This window comes from Zootoca vivipara, chromosome 4, assembly GCF_965207765.1.
Source record: "Zootoca vivipara chromosome 4, rZooViv2.hap1.1, whole genome shotgun sequence".
In the NCBI taxonomy this organism is placed as follows: domain Eukaryota; kingdom Metazoa; phylum Chordata; class Lepidosauria; order Squamata; family Lacertidae; genus Zootoca; species Zootoca vivipara.
The window spans coordinates 52,356,520-52,379,706 of NC_142587.1; the positions used below are offsets into that span (position 1 = coordinate 52,356,520).

At 43.9% G+C, this 23,187-nt stretch overlaps 2 protein-coding genes across 3 annotated transcripts in view; both read right to left on the reverse strand.

The window, feature by feature from the left end:
- Positions 1–7,064, reverse strand: part of IFNAR1 (interferon alpha and beta receptor subunit 1) — a 23,697-nt gene extending 16,633 nt beyond the window's left edge. Inside the window, exon 1 of the mRNA XM_035115173.3 lies at positions 5,871–7,064. Coding sequence (XP_034971064.3) covers positions 5,871–6,030 — 160 coding nt within the window. The 5' untranslated portion in view covers positions 6,031–7,064. The remainder of the gene's footprint in view (positions 1–5,870) is intronic.
- Positions 7,058–23,187, reverse strand: IL10RB (interleukin 10 receptor subunit beta). 2 transcript variants are annotated; one of them, XM_035115174.3, is made up of 7 exons: positions 22,115–23,187; positions 14,659–14,782; positions 13,867–14,027; positions 11,785–11,963; positions 10,944–11,094; positions 9,743–9,885; positions 7,058–8,985 (listed from the first exon to the last, which is right to left on the reverse strand). In XM_035115174.3, exons 1-7 carry the CDS (start codon positions 22,164–22,166, stop codon positions 8,767–8,769), a joined length of 1,029 nt encoding a protein of 342 aa, XP_034971065.1. In that variant the 5' UTR covers positions 22,167–23,187; the 3' UTR covers positions 7,058–8,766. The 2 variants fall into 2 exon arrangements, with proteins under 2 accessions (XP_034971065.1, XP_088524045.1); XM_088667919.1 differs by having other exon boundaries at positions 22,228–22,507.

Consider the following 23,187-nt stretch of genomic DNA (forward strand, 5'->3'; position numbering starts at 1 on the left):
CCCTGTGATTGGGCCCACCCTGTCCCAACCTATGACCTATTACCCCCCATCCCCCCCCAGGCAGGCCCCTACCTCCACTTGGCCTAGTCTGGAAAGTGGCCTAGTCTGCAAAGCCGAGGCGAGATACTGTGGAGAGGGCAGGTTTCATCCCTGTGTCTCCCCCCACCCTGTTCTGACCCATTACCTATCCCTGCCCCCTATTCACCCCCCATCCCCCACCCAGGCAGGCCCCTACCTCCACTTGGCCTAGTCTGGGAAGCGGCCTAGTCTGCTGTGGCCTATTCAGTCTGCTGGGCAATGTTGGGCCTTGTTGCTGCAAAAGGCCTGTTTTCAGTTGGTTGCTGTGGAATTTTGTGATGTCATCTGGTGGCGCGGCTTTGGAGGCAGCAGCGTGCGATCTGTCTTTCTACTCAATGCTGCTGGAGTCTTCAGACCTTCTGCTGGTGATGTCTAATTTGGGCACCACTTTTTGTGTTTAATCATTATTTTAGGTGTGAAAGGTGTGGTTTTTTTGGGGGGAAATTATGCCAGATCCCTCCTTGATGGGCAAGGTACGGTTTGTCCTAATTTGATGCAATTTGGTTCAGCGGTTACAGAGCAAGGCAGTAACCTCCGTGCACGCAGTGGGAACATTTTTATATATATAGACTGAAAAAGAACTTTTCTTCCTGTGACCTCTTGTGATCTGTAACTGCTGTGTCAGCTTTTACATAAGAGGTAAACTTCACTAAGGGAAGTCCTTGTAAATCTTTCCAGTATTTAGCAATCTGAGTTCTTGCTGCCACTAATAAAAACCTGACCAGTTTCTCACAGCATCTTGATTTTTCCCAGTGAACACATTTCAAAAAGCAAGTTCTAGTGTCTTTTATAATGGTGTTCCAATTATTTCTGACCTCTCCCAAAATATTAAATCTCAATACAGTATCTTGAAACTTTTTTACAGTCTTCCCACATATGGGTGAACAACTCCACTTTGCCACATGGTCTCCGACACATTGCTGAGGAGGTTTTAGATATACATGATAGCCTCAAAAATGTTAAATAGAATTTTTGAACCATTTGGAGGGATGTTTCTCTGAACAAGGCTGAGGTTGATCTATACAGGAATTTATCCCACAGATACCGAATGCTCTTCTATTGTTACATTCCAGGCATCCCCAAACTGCGGCTCTTCAGATGTTTTGGACTACAATTCCCATCATCCCTGACCACTGGTCCTCTTAGCTAGGGATCATGGGAGTTGTAGGCCAAAACATCTGGAGGGCCGCAGTTTGGGGATGCCTATTATATTCCAAGCCTTTCCCCATAACGTTCTAAAACTGTTTCCTGCTTCCAGCCAGCAGCTACCGCTAATCATCTCTGCAATATGCAATTTACTACTACAGCCACACCATACCCTGAAATACATCTGTACCCTCTCCAGTTTATTGAAACTGAATCCTCTTTAGTCCTCCCTTCTAAACGTGCTAAGGCACAAGCAGGAACAGGCAGGGCAATCCTTGTTTCCTCTGGGAACACCGTGCAGCCTCCTTCAGACTAATACTGATCATGCATTGGTTGAATACTGTGGCTGGAATACACAGTATCTGTGGTTTACCCCTTTTGCATCCGTTTGCTTCTTCATACAGTCAACCTGAGCACCTACAGCTGTGATGTGAATTTCTTGGAAACATTTCCAATTCCAATTAGGGCCATCTTAATAGGATAATTTGCACTGGGAAATTAGAGAGTGATATAATCTAGCATATTTATTTAACTTGCAATTAGTAAACAATGCCCAAAGTATTGAAACTGCCAAGTCTCCTTATTACATTTTCAATTGGCATCCATTCATTGTTACTAAAGAGTTTATAAAACGGTGTGTGTGTGTAAAAATAAAGCACTGGAAAATTGTTTGCTGCATATCACTGACCTGAAGAGCCCTTCAGTGATGGTTATAAGAGACAGACTGACATTCTTTTACTGTATTTAAGGTAGCAACCCAAAGTACTGTTTAAAAGCTGTATTGCTCCTAATTGTCAAGCTTCCCTTGACAATTATACCACAGATGGATACCACAGATGAGGACATTATTGTACAATTCTACAGTTAGGATTACGTGAATATAGCAAAGGCTGTGTGGGTTTTGAGAACAGCATTGAAGGGAACAGGTAGTATCACAGATATTTAGGGAGGGGCAGGTACTCAAGTGCTATAGTATCTATAGAACACAAGTATCTATACAACAAGATATTACACATGTTTTTAAAAAGCAGGATTCAAAGTCTGCATGTTTTACATTATGGGTCCATACTGCTTCCAAGATCAGAGGCAGCACACTAGTCACTGGAGAACACCAAAGAGGGAGGTGTTCTGCCTGGAAGCATCCCATAGACATCGAATTTGCCACAGTGGCAAGTAAGATGCTGCACTAAATAGGCCTTGGGTCTTATCCAGCAAGGCTTTTCTTATGTACTCATAACAGGGTGCAATATCTATTCACAAAAACACACACGAGGATAAAGTTCTAGGACTATAGAGTGCTGTTTCCTTCATGCATGTTACTGTTCGACAGTGGAATTTGCTACCAAGGAGCAGGGGCATAGCCAGGATCAAAACTAGGGGGGGGCAAGCCATGGTCGTTCAGGGGCGGGGCCAAGGCACAGAAGGGGAGGGCCCACAAAGTGGGCGGGGCTAAAGGGCCAACGGGCCTGATGACATCGTGGCGGTGGCAGCAGCGGCCACCTTGTGCTTCTGGGGCTGGTAGCGTTGGCGGCTACCCTGCTTGGCTGGAGAGGACGGGAGGGTCGGGCAGGCGAGAGGGGGTGGCAGGGCGGGCGAGGCAAGACATGGCCGCAGCCACGACGGCTCCGAGGCGTTGCTGCATATCAGCATAATATTTCAACCATGGTTCAAGCCCCACCTTAGGGAAAAAATCCTGCATTGCAGGGGGTTGGACTAGATGACCCTTGTGGTCCCTTCCGACTACAATTCTATGATTCTATTGATATATTACCATAGCATATGCATCAATCTGCTTTCTTGAATTGTCCTACTCCTAGGCATAGCAGTCAACTCCTAGAGGCCTAGGTGCCTCTCCCCCCCCCCCAATTACTGGTAAATACCGTATTTGGAAGAGTCATCCCCCCATGTTGATGGGCTTTCTATGTGGGGCTTATCTGCCTCCCCCCGTATTTTATTAAGGATGGAAGAGGGAGGGAAGGAAGGAAGAAATAGAGAGAGAGATAACTCATATTTGTGGGTTTCTCTGGATGACGCTGTGATGCTGGAACTCTGCAGCAAGAGGACGGGAGGGTCGGGCAGGCGAGAGGGGGTGGCAGGGCGGGCGAGGGCGAGGCAAGGCATGGCCGCAGCCACGACGGCTCCGAGGCGTTGCTGCATATCAGCATAATATTTCAACAATGGTTCAAGCCCCACCTTAGGAAAAAAATCCTGCATTGCAGCGGGTTGGACTAGATGACCCTTGTGGTCCCTTCCGACTACAATTCTACGATTCTATTGATATATTACCATACCATATGCATCGTTCTGCTTTCTTGAATTGTCCTACTCCTAGGCATAGCAGCCAACAATTCTATGATTCTAACAATGATTCTAACAATGATTCTAACAATTCTATGATTCTAACAATTCTATGATTCTCCCCCCCCCCCCAATTACTGGTAAATACCGTATTTGAAAGAGTCATCCCCCCATGTTGATGGGCTTTCTATGTGGGGCTTATCTGCCCCCCCCCGTATTTTATTAAGGATGGAAGAGGGAGGGAAGGAAGGAAGAAATAGAGAGAGGGATAACTCATATTTGTGGGTGCCTCTGGGTGACGCTGTGATGCTGGAACTCTGCATGTACAGGAGTCTTGTAAGCAGCTTTCGCTCTGCTTGATTTACAGCAGGCACGTCCAACAGGTAGATTGTGATCTACCAGTAGATCACTGGATGTCTGTGGTAGATCACTGGTAGGTCACTGGCACCCCTAAAAAAAGCTCACCCAAATTTTTCCTCCTCCCTCAAAAAAGTTGAACTATGACCTGAAGCCCTAAACAAAAATGGGCCTCCCTCCTAAAAGAAGCTCAACAAGTTTGACCTAAACCCCAAAAAACAGGGCTTCCCTTCCTTTAAAAAAAAACTCAATAGCTTTGACCTGAACCCCCCAAAAGGGGGTAGATCACCCCCAGTTTTAAACTCTGAGTAGATCAGAGTCTCTTGGGAGGTGGCCACCCCTGATTTACAGTATACAGATGCAGGAGGAGGGGCAGACTAGAACACCAATGCTTTTTATAAACATCACTGTGTCTGTCAAAGCTACAGCCCCCCCTTTCTTATTCACTTCTTTTTAGCCTTGCAGAGCCACCTTATTCAAATTGAATCCTCTGAGTCTGCACCCTCATTAAATCGCCAATAGAACTCTTAATGCTCCTGAATGCTCATTAACAACTGCCACTTAAGAACAATAGGGTGAAATGGTCAGCTATCGAATCTTGCCTGGGGATATAGATATATGCTCCATTGTCTTAACTGCTTAACTACTGGTAGCCACTTATTTATTTGATGTGTTTTTGTTACTGCTGTGTCCGCCCCCCCCCCCAGCAAGTGGAGACTTAGCTGCTCTTGCTAAAGGAAAGCCCTTTCCACTTCAGTTTTTGGAGGGGAAAAGTGCTGGTTATGGTCTGTAAAATACATTATTTTTTTTGCTTCTAGGGGGGGCAGCTGCCCCCTCCTGCCCCCCCTGCCTACGCCCATGCCAAGGAGTGTAGTGGAGTCTCCTTCTTTGGAGGTCTTTAAGCAGAGGCTTGACAGGCATATGTCAATAATGCTTTGATGGTGTTTCCTGCTCGGCAGGGGGTTGGACTGGATGGCCCTTGTGGTCTCTTCCAACTCTATGATTCTATACTACTTACAAGCAGCGCTTTTTTTCCTGGGTGGACGCTGGGATACACATACCCCTAAACATTTTGTGAATCTCAGTTTGTCCTCATTGAGGGGCAGTATTTCAATATGAGTAGGAAAACGAGAGAACCCCTAAACATTTTTTTAAAGAAAAAAAAGCACTGCTTGCAAGCCTTCACATTTTGTGCTTGTGGTAAAGGTCAAAACCCTGATAACTACAGCAAAGGGAAACAACCAGTTTAACATAAAGCAGGGTATGCCCATATTTTCAGCACCTATTTTATTTTGCTATTATTGTGCGTTTTAAGCTACTCCATGAAACACACCTCTTAACTTACCCACCCAAACTACTTAAACGGTGCCCCCAGTACGATCCCACCAAGCAACTGCCATTGGTTCATCTGATATTGTCTACTACACTGACCTGCCACGCAGGTCAGCTCTCCCAAGGTTTCGGGCAGGGTTTTCTCCCGGCCCTGCCTGGAGATTCCGGGAGCGGAGTTGGGGTGGGGGAAACCTTCTGCATGCCAAGCAAGTGCTCTTCCACCGGGCCACAGCCCTTCCCACAAAAGCCACCGCAGCAGGCAAATCTATGAGCGCAACTTGAAGCAGAAAGCGAGCCCAATTCCTGGAAGCCCTGCCTTATCAGCGCGTGCCAGCGCTCGGAGCAGAGAGAACTCGCGCCGCCTTTCCTGGAAGCGCGTCTTCCGATCCGGCTCGCGAGGCTGCTCTGCACCAAAGCGAAAACCCTCTGCCACTCCGCGCGCCCTCTGTTTCGCTGCCGACCCTCGCCCGTCCCAGGGATGAGGAAGAAGGTCGCCCACGAGCAATGGGGAGCCCAGGTGAACGCCCGCGCGCCCGTGCCCACCCTCAGTTCTTCTTGCTGAGGAGGAGACACACACACACAGGCGTCCCGCCGCCCCGTCCTCAGTCCCGAGAAGAGGCGGGCTCGGCGGCGCACAGAGGAAGGCCCTGCAACCGCACCTGTGCAGAAAGGCGCCGCTCCCAGCGTTGCTACGGCTACAAGCAGAGCGCGCGCCGCCTTCATGGCGAGTCCGGGGCGAGCGTGAGGTTCCAACTGCCGTGAGACGTTTCCGCTGCCGCCGCTTGCCCAACGCCGGCCCCCACCACGTGATCGTGACATGGGCAACAACAAGCGAGATCGCCCCCGCGCGGAGCATGCGCAAGACCCTTTGAGCTCGTAGAGATAAAACCTTGTAGAGCAGATCCCTCCTCTTTTTTGTTGGTTAGACGAAAGCTGGTTTGGGGGCTTTTGGAAGGGTGCAGGTGGGGGAGAAGGGCGGGGATATAATTAGGTGAACGGCCTTTGACGCAGCAAAGGCGCGCTTCGTATGAGATGGGGATTACCTTCGCAGAAAGTGAGCGGGGCTCGAATTTAAATGACGTTTTAGCCAAAAATCCTTCAGAAACACCACGAGAACTGTATAAACCAACGTCCTCATTCAGTTGGAATACATTTGAAAGTTCTATGCTGGTCCCTTTCGGACGAAGGCACCCGTAATGAGCGAGAAGTCGAGGGGCAAAGGAAGCCTGTGTTAGCATTTTTGGAAAAGAACTCATTGCATTGTGTGACCGATACTGGTTTGAGGAAGAAACTTTGTTCCAGCCACCAAGTACTGGGGCTACAAAAATAGCAGCTACATAACTAATGCACAAGTGTTCCAGGTAGCGGGAGCTTTGAGCTCCTTCTATAATGTTCCATATATTTACATGGAAAAGCACTATACAAATTTAAATAATAATTAAAATTACATATAATTCTGCTTCCCATGGGGAACAACACAGACATCTGAAACATTTTCTGGGGAGTTTCAAAGTATTTTCCCAATAAGTTTTCTTGCACCAGTTATCTTTGCCCGTCTATTCCCGTGATGAAAGTACAATTGGAAAATAAATGTCATCTGCAGGTTTCTCAAATTAGTCTCCAATACAGGCATAGCAAGTAGCTGATTTAAATTCAAAGGTCAATAGCAATACGTACAAATATAAGTAGACGGTTAAATCTTCCTGCTAGATCAGAGCACTATGTTGATTGTACTTTAATCATTAATACAGTATGAGTAAGGGTATGAATTGTTAAATTTGTTAGATTTGAGCATTGCATCCCAAATGTAACTATTAATCAACTTCAGGAAGGATTGAGAGAGAACTTCTGAAAGGCTTCTATACATTTATTCAATCAAAATAGGAGGTCAGGTACCACCATTATTAATTGAAATACATGCCAAATATTTTAAAATAAATAAATGTCCTCTTGTGCACATTTGTAAAACATTGCTTTGTCTCTGAAGCAGTGTGCATTTATTTCAGAACACTTAGATGCATATAAGTGGTGTAATAAAACCTTGAAGTTATTTACAAAAGGAATAAAACAATAAAATTATCAGTAAAAAGGCTAAAAACAACTATTTAAAACAGTAAAAAAAAACAAGATCAAGCAGCTATGCCATATAAAGTGCACTCCTACACAACCACTCAGAAGTAAATTCTGCAAAGTTCAGTGGGGCTTACTCCCAGGTGCATAGTACTACAGTCTAAATAAATGGAGATTACTTCCATGTATTGGAAAGAATCCAATGGAAGTTCGTAATGACTAAGGACTCGTCCACACCTCCACTTCTCCCGTGTATAGAAAGCATGTGTCTGAGTGGGTTTCCACTTGTCCTGTGCTTTCTAGGCATGGATCCAAGTGATTTTGCCTCTGCCCCATTGCTTTTCTCTGAAAACCCTGCTCTTTTGTGCTAGATCGGAATAAATGTCAATCCAGAGAAAACCCAATTTGCTCCGATTCAGTAGTAAACAGCGGGAAACTGGTGGGACAAGCGGAAGTGTGAATGAGCCCTAGGTTCTACTGAAGAGGGATTTAGGCATGTCTTGGCAAAAAAAATCCAGCTACACATACGAGAAACTGAGCCATTGCACAGGTATCCCCAGGTTGAAAAGTCAAGCCCAGGAGCTATGTTTCCAGGACTCAGCAATAGTAAAAAATCATCTTGTTCAGGGTCATAGTGAGACAGGACAGTGGACAGTGGCTTCAGCCTTCACTCCTCTCAGGCCCTGGCTTTGCATGCACAACACTAAAACATGCAAAATTAGTGCAATTGTTGTTCATTATATAGCTAACATTCAGAACATATGGAAACATGCTACTGTGAACATACGTATCTAGCTGGATCATGGTGTGAAGACTGCAATCCCAACCCAACGCTATTTGTGCCTTTAAAAGATGCAATTGGATTTACAGAATGAGGTTGGGAAAGCATCTTGCAATGCAATTTGCATTGAAAACAATGCCGTATAGATAGATGCCAGCCATACAAGATGTACATCAGATTTATACCCAATCCAGCAAGTGAGATGCACATAGGAGTTTGCTGACAAGGACAGATGTTCTTACCTAGATCCTATGTATGATGGAGTTCTTGAATACACAGTTTAAAGCAAATATGGATCAGAAAACATAATACAATGGGAGCATCAACATTTTATAAATCCCAGTATGTTTCTCATAATGCATTTGAACTATTCTATACAATGCACAAATCCACTCTAATAAAAGATTTGGAACTTCACAATTTTGATATGAGTGAACTTGCTTAACTAATACTTCATTGATAGTTTGTTCTAAAATTAAGGCTTCAATACAGTATATATAAAAATAAATCTTTAAAATAGATACAGTAATTTGTATTTACAAGATTCTTTAAAAATATATTATAACAGAATAAATATAGTTTTGAAAGATAATGTTCACAAAGTTAACAGTTTTAAATCTGTAATGTGCAAGGTGTATGTTGCTTCTTTGAAAGTGCCACCAACTGTCCTCAAAACACACTTTCCACTTTTTTCCCTTCCACTTTTAAGAGTGTACCAGAGGCGTGAAATCTGAAACTTCTTTTGGCCTAAGGATTTCTTCATGAGAACCTTGGAGCAGCTGCTTTTCATTTCTCATTTGTTCCTCGGATTCATTATCGTTTTTTGACTCCTCTGAAAGGACAATTATCTTGTCATAGGCCTGTTCTTCTCCTTGTGACTGAGATGCAAGAAACTGAGAACTGTAAAAAGGCTTGCTTAAAAACTGGGAGGGAAAAAAGAAGAAGAAAGATGAAGGAACTTGATTTTTTCTAATCATTCCTGCTGCTTTTAAGAGATGCTTTAAACCAGGCATACAAATCTCCTATTTTCTGGCTGTCATGAAAGACTAAAACGTTAATCCAGGTGACTAACTGTCCATTACAATTCTAAGAATCTCAAAATCTCAATGCTTTTTATTACCCTCAAGCTACAGTAAACTATAAACTATATTTTTGAGGTGTCAGTATCATGGAATAAATTCTTAAACTGAAGTACAGTGGGCAAATAAATAGGTATTATTCATTCATATATGGAAGAGGATCTGCATAGGGCTCAATGGAGCCATTGGAGTTCCATTCCCTCACTGGCCCCCAGCCGTATGCATATAGTCAAAGTGCACTGTTCAGTCATATCTGAAATGAGCAGCATCATTGTGCCTCACAAAGAGCAATTTGGTGAGACAATGGTATGTTTTGACACTGTAGAGAACTTCAGTGAGTGTCACAATCTGATGGGACATTCAGAAGACAGGATTTCATGATACAGTACACCAATGGAGGAAAAAAGACCACATGATTGGAGCTTTCCCATGAATTTTGTTTTTTTAATTGGGCTTAAACAAACAAAAACTATAGAGGGTTCTAGTTATATTTACTTATCTTGGATCTCCATGGAGAATAATTGGTTAAAGGATGGGTTGAGTTTTGAATTAGTTTTAGCAACATATTTTTAAGTAAACTGTAAAGTACAAATGAACAAACCTCTATGAAATGTTGTGGTAAATAATATGAAGGTAAGAAGATGTTTTTGGCCCGTCGATAAACATGTAAAATCATAAAGTAACATAAAGGTAACAAAGGCAACACTGATAGCAGGATAATAGACAGCTGCACTGTATTTATACCTACATGAGGAAGGGGGGGGGGAGAGAAAGAAACTGTTAATTCCTTTTGGAGTATATCATAGAGGTATGTATTCTCCACCCCCTCACTTTACTGTTTGAAAATTTAAATACTTCATAAGACATTCCACAATAAAAAAATTACAACTACTGTAAGACAATATTTATATTTGTTGCTAGAGGCACAGAAGAAATGAAAATAAAATTTGGTCTGTTGTAAGCTTGTCTTGTTTTAGCCAGCCATTTTCAGATGTAGAGTTCTTCTGTTCTATATAAGTCAAAGTCCGAAAGGCATGACGTATTATAGGACACGGACCAAGGGGAAAGTCCTTATGCATGTAAGCTTTTCCTGTGCACCTGGACACACTTAAATGCACTTACCAAGTGTGTTGGGTGGTCCATTCAACTGCTGACAGCATGAGGACACCTGCATGTCAACATTCCACTGGCATATGCATTAAGAACACAAGAGTCTAGATCAGCTCAGTGGGCATCTAGTCCTGTATCCTGTTCTCATAATGGCTAACCAGATGCCTATGGGAAGCCTGAAAGCAGGACATGAGCCCAACAGCACTCTTCCCACTTTTGATCCCCAGCAACTGGCATTCAGAGACTGTGGAGAAAGAACATAGCCACTGCGTCTAGTAGCCATTAAGTGTATTCAAACATGACTTGGTCAAAATCTCACATTGGCAAGTGCTGACCCTATGGCCCAAATCAGACCTTTGCTTTTGCTTCGACAGGAAGAAGCCCTAGTTCTTCCTAATTTGGATGTGCTTAACAATACCAAGGTGCACAAAACTGAAGTACTGTATCAAAAGCAAGATTCTTATCTCATGCTCACTTACCGGTACTTGAGTGTAAATGACATGAAATGCAGAAGGATTTATGTATTTGTGAGTGACCATGCATAGCACTAGCCTAGATGTTTTATATAAATCTAAGCACAAATCAGTGAGGTTTCACTTTAATCCAATCAATAAGTGGGGTGTGGGGTGGAGAAAGAGTTCAGACTTTTAAAATGTCTTTTATGAATAGGTATTCAATCCATTAAATATTACCATTGTCAGTTGTAGTGATACATAAAGTGTTACTCCAGTCTCCATTTTTATTTAAGTCAACAATAAATACTTGAGCCCGAAGGCAATATGTTGTCCCAGGATCCAGATCAGGTAATGTTTTAGAAGAGTCTGTTATATTCACATATCTAACCTAGTATGAAAGTAGGAAATTGACAAATGAGAATATTAACAGCACAGTCCTATCCTCCTTTCTAGGTCCTGCCCTTTACTTTAAATCATAAGGCTATGCTTGGAAAGCTAGCTGGAGCCAACTGGCTCTGACCCACTTCCTATGAAACCTCTTACTTGTTTTGTGCCACAGCTTAAGGTTTCTGTGCGTAAAAAACATATGGCAAAGGGTGCTGTCCCTTTTCAACCCTTCCCAGTGATGCAGGAATAAGGTGCTAAATCCTTATCTTAGAGAGACCTGATTGTCCCATCCTCCTGCCCTACAAATCACTCATTACAAATCACTACCAGCAGCACACTTCTATACCAGTAATAGAATGCTAGCAGAAAATAATATACTCCTACTGGAAAACTTACAACAACAACAACAACAACAACAACAACAACAACAACAACAACAACAAAACAACAACAACAACAAATTATTTATACCTCGCCTATCTGGCTGGGTTTCCCCAGCCACTCTGGGTGGCTTCCCACAAGAGATTAAAAATACATTAAACCAACTAATATAGCCTGGTTGACCCTGTCAGTGCTATCTAATAATCAAGTTTACAGGTAAGTTTTTGAGACACAGAACTCACTAAAGCTTTCCTGTACAGTACTTGTTTATGTAGCAACATATTTAATCACGATAACAGAGTCACACTACCTGTTCACCATCATAATCTTTCTTCCAAATTTGCATCTTGTAAGCCATGGAATCCTGGCCATAAAAATGTTTTATGGAATATTTGCCACCATCTCTAGGAACAAGTGGGTCTGTGATTTGTACATTCAAGACCCCGGGTATTGTGGCTTCAGCTTGTACAGCAGGTGGTCCAATGATTGCTAAATGAAATGGAGGAAAAACAAAAGTTAACAAATTTATTTGTTTTTACTTTGCCCTTAGATCCATTTAAATATACAGCACAGCATATAAGAAGTTTGTTTTTTTCCCAAATGAGAAAGCATGAGAAAGCATTTTATATGGAATGAAACACTGGGGAAGACCAAGGATGAGGGCAGGAAGTGGCACCTGAATAGTTCTGGCACCACAAGAACACTATGTTATTTCTGCTTTTGCTAAGAACAAAAGCAGGAATATGGAATGTTTTCATTGCCTCATCTTTTCAACTTCTTTTGAGGTTACATATGTTCCATGTTGAACAGATGGATGCAGGTTCAGTTTGTTAAACATGCATAAGAATGATTTTTAATTCTGAGGGACTGATAGTGTATGCATTAATTGACTGTGCTCTACCAAAATGCCTCTCTGGTTATAAGCAGCTTCATTGCTATGGCAACTGAACCAAATTTCTTTGTCCATAACTGAGAACAGGTTTCCTGTGCATTTGCCCAGGAAAGGTCCAGGATCACAGTCTGCATATGTCTTTTGAAGTTTTATGACAGAGTATAATCAGGCACATCATCTTTCTCATTACTGTATATCATAAATGATCTGCACTTCCCCTCACAGCACCGCAGCTATCTCTAGCTGTTTCTTAATGGATGCCTTGCGAATCAATTACCAAGAAATAATGCCCGCAACTACTTTTTGGGTTCCGAAATGAAGAAATAAAACATAAAATATATACAGGCCCACTTATTCTCTGGCTCCAATAACATTTGAATGGTTTCAGAAGTATTTGTTTTGGTTATAAAAAGGTCCAAATGCCTGTCACATTTTATGAACGCATGTATGCACACCAACAAGCCAACCATCATAATATTCCGAAACTACAATTACGGTAGTAACACTAGCTTGAGAGAGAGAATGTGAAAATGACTGTGGGGCCATGCCCCCATCCCCACCCTCCAGTATTTTGACATAGCTATTTTGACTTAGCTTTCACAAGCCTTTCTCAGTGCATTGTTGAAACACAGCAAGGAAATACCCTGCTTTTTTATTTAGAGCAGGGGTGTAGGGAGTGCCTTCACAGTAAGATCTATAGAGAAAGGTTGCAGATAGCCTACAACTGTGTAAGTGGACAAATAAATGGGATCAAATTATAAATCCTTTGGGAACACCGATTGGAAACCTGTGGTTGTGAGCTTATAAACTAGCTGCTGAAAGAGTACTTTGGATGAGGTAATCCAGTTAAATCAGATAAATGGAAACTAAAATGAAAAGTGAAACTATTCCAAAGGGCACAACAAGCCAAAGAGGCCCACAGAAGCTGTACAAGCAAAGGAGCGGAATCCTAGGAGTGTGACAAATCAGAGCAAAGGTTGTCCATGGGAAACTCTCATAGTCTATGAAAAACACAGACATTTTACTAAGTTGAACATGATCTTGGAACTTATGCACAATATCCAGCATAAGCTTAGTCCACTGAGCATACTTAGGTAGATATCACCCTGTGCCTTTTTCTTTGCTATAACTGGTCTTAACCAGGGGTCAGCAACCTTTTTCAGCAGGGGGCCGGTCCACTGTCCCTCAGACCATGTGGTGGGCCAGACTATATTGTGAAAAAATATATATGAATGAATTCCTATGCCCCACAAATAACCCAGAGATGCATTTTAAATAAAAGGACACATTCTACTCATGTAAAAACACGCTGATTCCCAGACCATCCGCGGCCAGGATTGAGAAGGCAATTGGGCCACATCTGGCCCCCGGGTCTTAGGTTTCCTACCCCTGGTCTTAACTAACCCATCACTATGATGTTGCTCTAAAGAAACCATATTGTTAAGCCAGACAACACAACCTTTAAAAATAATATTCCAGTGAACTTGAATCTTGACTTACTGTCTTGGAATGGTGTGAAGGTGATGTTTACCCAGTTTGATCGTTCCTCCTCAACTTCAGTTCTAACTCTTACCATGTAATTACCATGTAGAGGGATACTTGAAATATTGCACTCTGTGACGTCAGTTCTTTGGCATAAATCAGTGAACCCATTTCCATATCTGTAAAAATGGAAAGAAAAATCAATGTTTTATCGAGGAAAGAATGGCGTTTTCTCTCATTTCAGGCAACAATTAATTTTCCATTCTTATTCTTGTATAATCAATGCATCATTTGAAACATCTATCATCTGGTATCCTTGGGTAGCTCCTAGTGCCCTTGCAGAGCCCAATAGCGATGACTGCTCTGGAGGCCCTTATCCCCCCCACCCCCAGGCACCACCCCCTGATCAGTGCTGAGTGGTTGCATCAAGCTACCCCTTTATCCCCCTGCCCCAGCATCACTCTGGGACATAGTGAGAAATTAATAGGGTGCCTAGACCTAGCTATACCACACTTTTTAAAGCGCTGCCTCTACAGCAGTCACCAGGGACCACTGATAGAGAAAGGTGCCCAACACAGGAAACCTGGAGCTGACCCTGGCACATTGCTTTTTCCCTCCCTTACACCAAAATATCCATGACAGGGGGACGGGTGGCTGTGGACGTCTCCCCAACCATAAGAAGGGGGTCTCGGGGGTGGGGTGGGGAGCAGAGCTAGCTATCAACAAAGAATGGCCTCTGGGATGCCCTTCCATAGATCATATGATTGTGCCCTTAAAATCAAAATTATAAGCCATTTCATCCATACATACACTTTATACTGAACTGTGTAATTCATGCTTCCTTTGTGAAAATTAGGTGGATCCCACTGGAGAACAGTGTCGAACATAACTGAATGAAGTCTTACATTCTGAGGTTCTGGTACCATCCCATGCACTGTACAGTAAATACAAACATGATATACTGTTTAAATATATCTTTCACTGGTTGGGAAAATGCATTTAAACAATTAAGGATATAAATGTGGTTAATTCTTTCCTCCTATGCTTTTTTAAAAATACTGTTTTTATTTATTTTCATGTTACAGAAGATAAATTTTGAGAAAACAATTGTTACAACAGTAAACTGATAAAATTACAGACTTTTATCATGTCATGTGTTAAAGTTTCATTTGATTACTCTAAGAGATCACACCACATTTTCCCATGAGTGCTGGGTGAATTCCTGCCACAGTCTGAACACAATTTATGTATTCAACAAACGTTTGCCACCTCTATATAAATAAAAATGTAAATGTTCGTTTGTTCAAAATCTTAAATCCCCAAAAGTTCTTCACTGATTGCTTTGAAATTTTGACAGAACATTGCATTCGAATATGCACATGTTTTTATATACCTATATTATATAGATGTCACACCTGTAATAGGTAAAAACATGCTTTTTTGGAAAAACAGCACCATCTGTTGGATGTCAAAGCAACACACGGTATAGTAATTTTTTACTCCCAGGACGCCTTGGGGCGTGGGGTGGCGTCCTTCTGGCGGGAGCGCGCAGTGGCTGCTGGGAGCGGCTGGCCAGTGACTCCTTCTGGGAGGGCGGGGGCCAGATCCTGCCCCTTCGCCGCCTCACCTCTCCCCGCTGCCCTCACAATGTCCGCCTTGGAGAAGCAGCTGCAGCTGAGCCACCTGCCCCCTCACCCGCTGGGGGAAGCAGCCAGGCCCTCCCCAAGATATGCATGGGGTATGTGAGGGGGAGAGAGGGAGGGGTCGGGGTGTCGGGTGATGTCACGTGGGAGGAAGATGATGTCACACGGCGGGGGGACCAGAGAGAGGGGTGTCGTGATGTCATGCGGCTGAGGTGGGGAACGGAGCTTATCCAGAATGGGCTGAACAAACATCTCTTTGTGAAACTTTAGCATTTTTCTTAGAGTCAAGGGCTGCATTGATGGCTGAAGGGTGACTTGTAACTCCCTTTTATGATTTATGAGCTGATTTCTGTCAATACTTGCTGAAACTTTTGTTTCTTAACTAGAAGGCAGAAAACAGAGGGGTTTTTTAAAGTAAAATACAAGAATATATGGTAAAATATGTTGTGAAATACAGTAGTTCAACTGCAGTCTGAAAATGCATTTGATCAGCAGTGAATTTTCATTGAGTATCAGTTTACTCAATCGTGTAAAATACCATGATTGTTCAAGTGCCATGACTCAAGAATGAATCATATTACACCATCCGTTTGTTCAGGGTGCATGGCTGTCCTTCCCTGTTCTTTGTATGTTTTTCAACTTATCTTAGTTGCTACAAAACTGAAACCAGAAAATGTTCCATTATTTTCACAGTGGATAAAAATGATCTTCAAGAGGTATTTTAATGTTGATATCATTACCGGTATTTCAGCTCTCAGTTCGGATTTGTTGCCCATAACAACTGCAGGTCATTACAATATGAATATAGCAAAAGAAATATATCTACTACCCTGATCTTATGAGGCAATTTCACTTTCTTCCTTATATCTTTCTGATCAGTACCATTAAGTGTGGCATAAACCAGGGCTGGGGTATCTTTTTAAAGTCTGAGGGTCACACTCCCCTTCTGGGCAACCTCCCAGGGGCCACATGCCATTGGTGTGCAGGGCCAGAAGCAAAGGGAACCCAGCAATGAATGTGAATTCTTTCTTTGTACAGTACTACAGTGGTACCTAGGGTTAAGAACTTAATTCGTTCCGGAGGTCCGTTCTTAACCTGAAACTGTTCTTAACCTGAAGCACCTCCTGCTGCCGCCGCGCCGCCACCACCCGATTTCTGTTCTCATCCTGACACAAAGTTTTTAACCCGAGGTACTATTTCTGGGTTAGTAGCGTCTGTAACCTGAAGCGTCTGTAACCTGAGGTACCACTGTAATTACTGTGAATTAACAATACAGAACATTATATAATATTTTTGTTCACAGCGGTTTAATTACTGAGTAAAAGCAATTGCAATGTATTCTTGGTAATGTACACAAGCTGGATTTGAGAATGTGGGATTCAAAGGTGTTTGGCTCTAGAAGTTTGGCTCTAGAAGTTTCCATATGAAAGAACTTTCTACAAGAATGCAAGATACAGAACAGACTATTCTATGCCACTATCTGCACTGAATAAAGAGATTAGTGGGAATGGAAACAGGAGTCAGCATTGTCTGGCACCTGCGGAGGCTCACACTCTAGCAGAGGGCCCCTTGTCAAGCATCACAGTCTCCCTATCCTGCTGGTTCTCTTCCTTGCTGTTGCTGCCTATCCTCATGCCCTCCCCAAGCACTGACTGAATGAGAAGAAACCGCTGCCTCCATTCATCTTTCACTCTTCCACTGGGCTGACTGGTTGGACTGACTGGATGGACACAGAGGAAGACAACAGATGTCTGAGCAGTGGCAAGAAGGAGGTATGCCCATTTCTGGAAGGGCATCTTGCCCAAATGCCACTATTTATTAAATCTGTATACCACTCTTCATCCTAAGATCTCAGGGCGTTTCACAGCATAAAAACACAGGATAAAAATACAAAATACATAATATAAACATAAACAAAACAAACCAGTAACCCCCGTCTCCCTTAAAAAAAAACCTATGAAACCCTGGAGCCAGCAATGTTTTCAACATGACTTTCAGTAGTATGCGTCTATAATGAATAGTTAGGTGCTTGCCAGTTTACACACTGGGCTATGAAAAAATAAACAGTCCTAATCTCACTTCGGCCTTTGATTTGTTAACATAAAAACTGTCTTCTTGGAACAGACAGGGAAGTGATCATTCCGTCTCCAGCTGTGGACAACCAGATGCGTCTGAGAACCTTATAATCAGAGCACAATGGAAGTATCAATCCTTTTTCATTCCTTTCAGCACCTTGCAATCAGGTGTACGCTGTACTGTATCTGAACACAGGCATTCCATTCAGCTGACTTCATTGAGAAGAACCATGACTGGATTTGTTCTCCGTGAATTTGTTTAATCACTTTGTAAACAGCATCTATCCGCCTATTAAAGGAAAATTTCACAACTGTCAATCAGGGAGTGTGTAGTCAAAGTTTGTTATCTATGAGAAATGGATGGTTGCATCAGAACTAACAAACCCTAAGATTTAAAAAAAAAATACAGATGGCTGTGTAGCCCATTAGAAAAATTCCAAAATCCATACTAGGGCAGCATTTTTATTAAGCCAATCAAACTATCACAAGATAGTGTGCCAGCGTTCAGATTTTCTAGAACTCTTCATCCAGACTATGGCAAAGAAAGGAAGTGTGGGTTCATGCACATGCATGCATAAAAGATGGGGAGAAACCAAAAATTAATCGAATTAAAACCTGAGGTACCAAACCCATATGCTACCTGAATCTTGATTGTATAAAAGAAGTCAGTACTGGGTGCAATCTCACATGTTCTTCAAAACTTCTATATGACTGTATTGTCCCAAATAGTGCAATGAGAAAATACGTTCTAATCTAATTACTGACACTGCTGTTCAGTTGTGAGCTGTGCACCTACAGTTATATTGGTAATAAAAAAGACACTTTGTTTTAGTATCATTTCTATGAAAGTATCAATCACAGCTTTCTATTGCTTAAGGTCTTGGTGTTCTTTCACATATTTTAGTGTGTTTCCTTCTAGTTTTATCAGATACACTGGACTATGGCTTGGGTCCAGACCTGCATTAAATGGTGGTATGCCACTTCAGCAAAAGGGAATTCTCAGTATCTGTATTTCCCTAAGAATTTAAGATGAATCTGCTGAGTCAGACTATCTAATCCAGCATCCTGTTCCCACAGCAGCCAACCAGATGTGTGGGAAGCCTGCAAGTAGTAGGACATGAGTACAACAGCACTCAGCCCACCTGTAATCCCCAGGAGCTGACATCCAGAGGCATGATGAACCCAATGCCATCCAATAACAGATGAAGCATGGGTGAGTAAGGCAATGAGGCAGCACTTTGCTGAGGAGCAGAGCAGTCACTAACTCTTTCGCTTTGCTTGCTCACTGTGAATGACACCGTTGAGCTCAATCCTTCCTGCTGTGTTACCCAAAGAGGATGTGTGATCAGGAAGAAACTTCCAGTAGGAAAGAATAGGTAAGGCATCAGAGGAAGTGTCGACTGCAAGTGAAAGAGGAACGCTGAACAAATAGGTGGAGGCAGCAGCTATTCCAGAAAAGAGGATTACTTGATCACCTGCCCTCTCTCTCACTGGGCAACGAAAGAATGGAGAAGAGGATTGGGCTCCTTAGGCTCAGTGCCTGTTCTTACACCATAACATGGAGAGCACAGGGAAGCCAGCAAAGATGAGATTTCCACAACCAACTTGCTATGCTGCACTGCTGAGAGGGGGGCAAGCAAAAGGCAGAGGTAGCTATTTGCACTCTATTTAGGCAGCTCCATGCACCTCATCCTCACTGCTGCTGTGTCCAAAGAGGATGAGCGAGAGATGGGATTGAGTAGTAACTTGTCTTGTTTGCTAACTTCCTTCCCTACCAAGCGGCACAGCTCAAAGGAAAAAAAAAACTGGGAGGATGAGTGTGTACTCCAGGGGGCTTCATGGCTGTGTGTGAAGGTGTTTCCCCCCACCTGCATCATACTAGCTTCCAGTGCAGGTGAAAGGAAGTGAGGAGAGAGTCATATTTACTGCCTGACTGCACCAGCAACAACTGCTGGTGAACTCCTTTTTCTTCAAATGTACAGTGACAGTGTTAAACATGTTTCTTTAAAACTGTGTTTAATGTAAGGCACAGTGTGACCTAAAAAATGGATTTAAGTTTCACGAAAGCTACAGCTGTTCTACTCAACTATGACAAGCATAGGAGTTCTGGCTATAGGGTGTGTCTGGTCACCCTGTAAGCCAAGTGGGTTGATTTAGATCAATTTAGATCAATTATTTAGATCTCTAAGGGGGGGGAGAGGAGGGAGACAGATTTAAACCAGTTTCCCATTGATACTTCTTTATATGTTTCCTAAACAACGGTGCCAATCTGACTTCTAAACCATGTTAATTCACAGCTGCTTGTAAAAAAGCCAACAAAAGTTACTGACGTGCAAACTAATGAGCTACCTTGTTGAGAGCTGGCAGGTCATAAAAATAAAACTGCATTCCTATGCTGGGCATGGAAGAGAACTCCCTCCTCCAGCTGTCAATTTAGTTTATTTGCCAAGCACAAAGGAAAGGAGGAACAGAACAACCTGCCCAGCAAGTCCACTTGCCTGCATGAAATGCCTGGTCACTTATAGCAACCAACGCAAAAGTGAAAAAAGATCATTATTACACTTTTGTTTCATTATTTCAACCAGATCCTATGACTTTTGCTTCGGAGGACTGGTTTGAATGAACTTAAATCATAGTTAAACTACACTATGGTTTAAATGTGAATGCACTGCGTACGTATTTGTGCAAACTGCTGGTGCTTCACTCCTCTCCTGCTCCTGATGAGCTTCCAGGAAACAAGTTGCGGTCTAAGTTAGCATTGCTTCCAAATCCAGGCTCATTGTTTAAAAAACAACAAGGAGTCAAGAACAAACCTTGGTTATAGTTCATGGTAAAGAAACAAACCAGAACCTGAGTTCAGGTGCAACACTCTGCCAGACTATGGCTTAGTTCTCAGCAGCAGCAAGACCCACAGAAGAAGCACCCTGTGCAAAAACACCCCTGTGTGTTTCTGAGGCTCTGTGTATACACACCCTCAGCGTGTGTATCAGCATGTGTGCACAGCAGGCTACGACAACAAACCATTGCCTGAGAGCCTCCAATCTGCCTTTGATCTCACCCCACCCACCTTTTTCCGTTTTAACAGTACAAATTCTACAAACACCTTCCATATCTCCTCAGAATCATTTCTCCTGCATATTCCCCATCTTACCTTAATGGCACATGTTAATTTATCATTAATAACTATACCCCACACCTCTTTGTAGCATTACAGTGGCACCTCTGGTTGCAGACGGGATCCATTATGGAGGTCCAGTTGTATCCCAAGGTTTCCGCAACCTGAGGACCGCTTCTGCGCATGCGCACTCGGTGAAACCCGGAAAAATACTTCTGGGTTTACCGCATTCGCATCCTGAAGTTTACATAACCAGAGGGTTACGCAATGCGAGGTACTACTGTATTCCATTTTATATTCTGCTTGCCCCTTCCACTTCATGCAGCTGTCAATAAATTTGTGAGCAAGTGCTTCATAATCTGCGAACCTTCCACCCCATCATAAGTAATCCTACCTCTGGACTTTTGGTCACTTTTAACCCAGTGATTTCTGTTATCTCCTTAAACACCCTTTGCTCCCCAAAATGTACGTATGTACACCCCCACCACATGTGAACATAATTCCCAGTTTCCTGGCACCCCCTCCAACATAACATCGAATACTCCTTGTTTATTTGATTTAATTTTACCAGTGTTAAATACCTTCTCCAAACTAATTTATGATAACTTTCTTTTATTCCTATACAGGGCTGTCTTAAGTATATTTGGCGCCCTGGTGTGACGGATCCCTCCGGCGCCCCCGTCCCGTTTCCCAGCGTAGCAGGCGGCCGGAGCTGCGTGGCCAGGCGGGCGGGCGGGCACAGCTCCGCAGTGGGCGGGTGGGCGCAGCTGTGCAGCGCCCCCCTGGCGGGCGGGCGCCCTGGCACCCTGCGCCACCCAGCCTGGCCGTAGGGCCGGCCCTGTTCCTATAGACAACATTTTCAACTTAGGTTTCACCCATATTTTCCTCCAGCTTTGACCATCTATCTGCCCTGCCCTCGCCTTTTCCCAGATCTCTTTTAATTGATCTTCTTGATCCTCCACTTCTATTAATATTTTATAAATCTCACTGGTTCCCTCGCCCCGCCTTCTGATGACTCCGGCATTGCCAAAGGTCCGGAAAATCCCCGGTGGCGAAACAGATCTAGTAGCTTAAAATCTGTGTTATTCTCAAACAATGTTCGTGGTGGTTTCCGAAAAAAAGCTCAACAATTTTGCGGGTGTCAGGAATGTTGCTTTTTGAAATATGGCAACCCTGGATGGAGGGCGGCAGCCGGACACGTGAGCGGGAGGCCGTCGGGAGGCGCAGAGAAATCTCGCCCCAATTCCGAGGAAAAACAGCAGCTTCTGGCCTGCCGCTCCCAGAAGTAACCCCGGGAAGCCCTGGACAAGAGGCATAGCTGCCAAGTTTTCCCTTTTCTCGCGAGGAAGCCTATTCAGCATAAGGGAAAATCCCTTTAAAAAAGGGATAACTTGGCAGCTATGACAAGAGGAGCTGCCCTTTCCTTTCCTTACCTGACCAGAAGAGGCAGCTGCAAATGAGGTAGGGCCAGCCTCGTAGGTCCATCTCTCGCCCACTCCGGGCTCGCTTCCCGAGGGGGCCGTCGGTGCCCCCCCCCGGCCCCTGCCTGGGCGGACTCCTCCGTAAGGCGCCCGCACGGCTCTCTCGGCGCGGCTCAGTCACGTCCGGGCGCCTCCTCCTCCGACCTTTCCCTTCTCCTTTCTGCGCTTGGCTCCCCTCATAGCGCCAAAACCGCGTCGCCTCAGCCCAGTGGGGCCACTTCCTCGCGCTGGCTGTCTGGAAGCAGCCCAGGTGAACCTCGCTCCCCGGACGAAACACGCGGGCGGGAACTCCCGCCTCCCGACGCTGCCCTGGGAGGCGGGAGGCGATGCCCGGGCTCGTCTCCTAGCAGCACAGCTGCGCCCTCAGCGCCTCTGGCGAGCCAACAGCGCCGAGCGAACGTCGCAGGTGCTGTTGCTGCTGCGTGTCCACGGCTACGGAGCCCGCTCAGGAAGTGTTGCGGCACCCAGGAGTCGTAAAGAGGAATCATTCCCATCTGCCTCTCTTGCCTCAAGCCATCACATTCTCTGAACGCAGCGACCAAAATAAGATAGGGGACTGTTCTTCATAGCCAACTCATCACAAGCCCCTCATAATTAGATATTCCCGCGTGAACAAACCGACAGGTATGAAACAACACTGAATTTATTAAAAGCAATTCGTCCACAATCAAGAACATAAGAAGAGACCTGCTGGATCAGGCCCAAGGGACCATCTAGTCCAGCATCTGTTCTCACATTGCTCAGCCAGAAGTCTAATGAGCTGCTCACAAACAGGACCCGACTGCAGCCATGCTTTGGCCGCTTGTGATTCTCAGTGAATGGTGTTCAGAGCCATATTCTACTGATCCACGGGTACTATGACCACTCAGCAGGGAAAATAGCCACACCACCAACAACCCAGAAAAATATATCACCCTCTCACTGATTTGTTCTCATCCAGAGAGATAACTTGTCTAGCCGCAGCTAAGTATATGTGCCCTTGATTACCGGTACTTGATGCTGCTGCTGCTGCTCTCTCTGTGTAT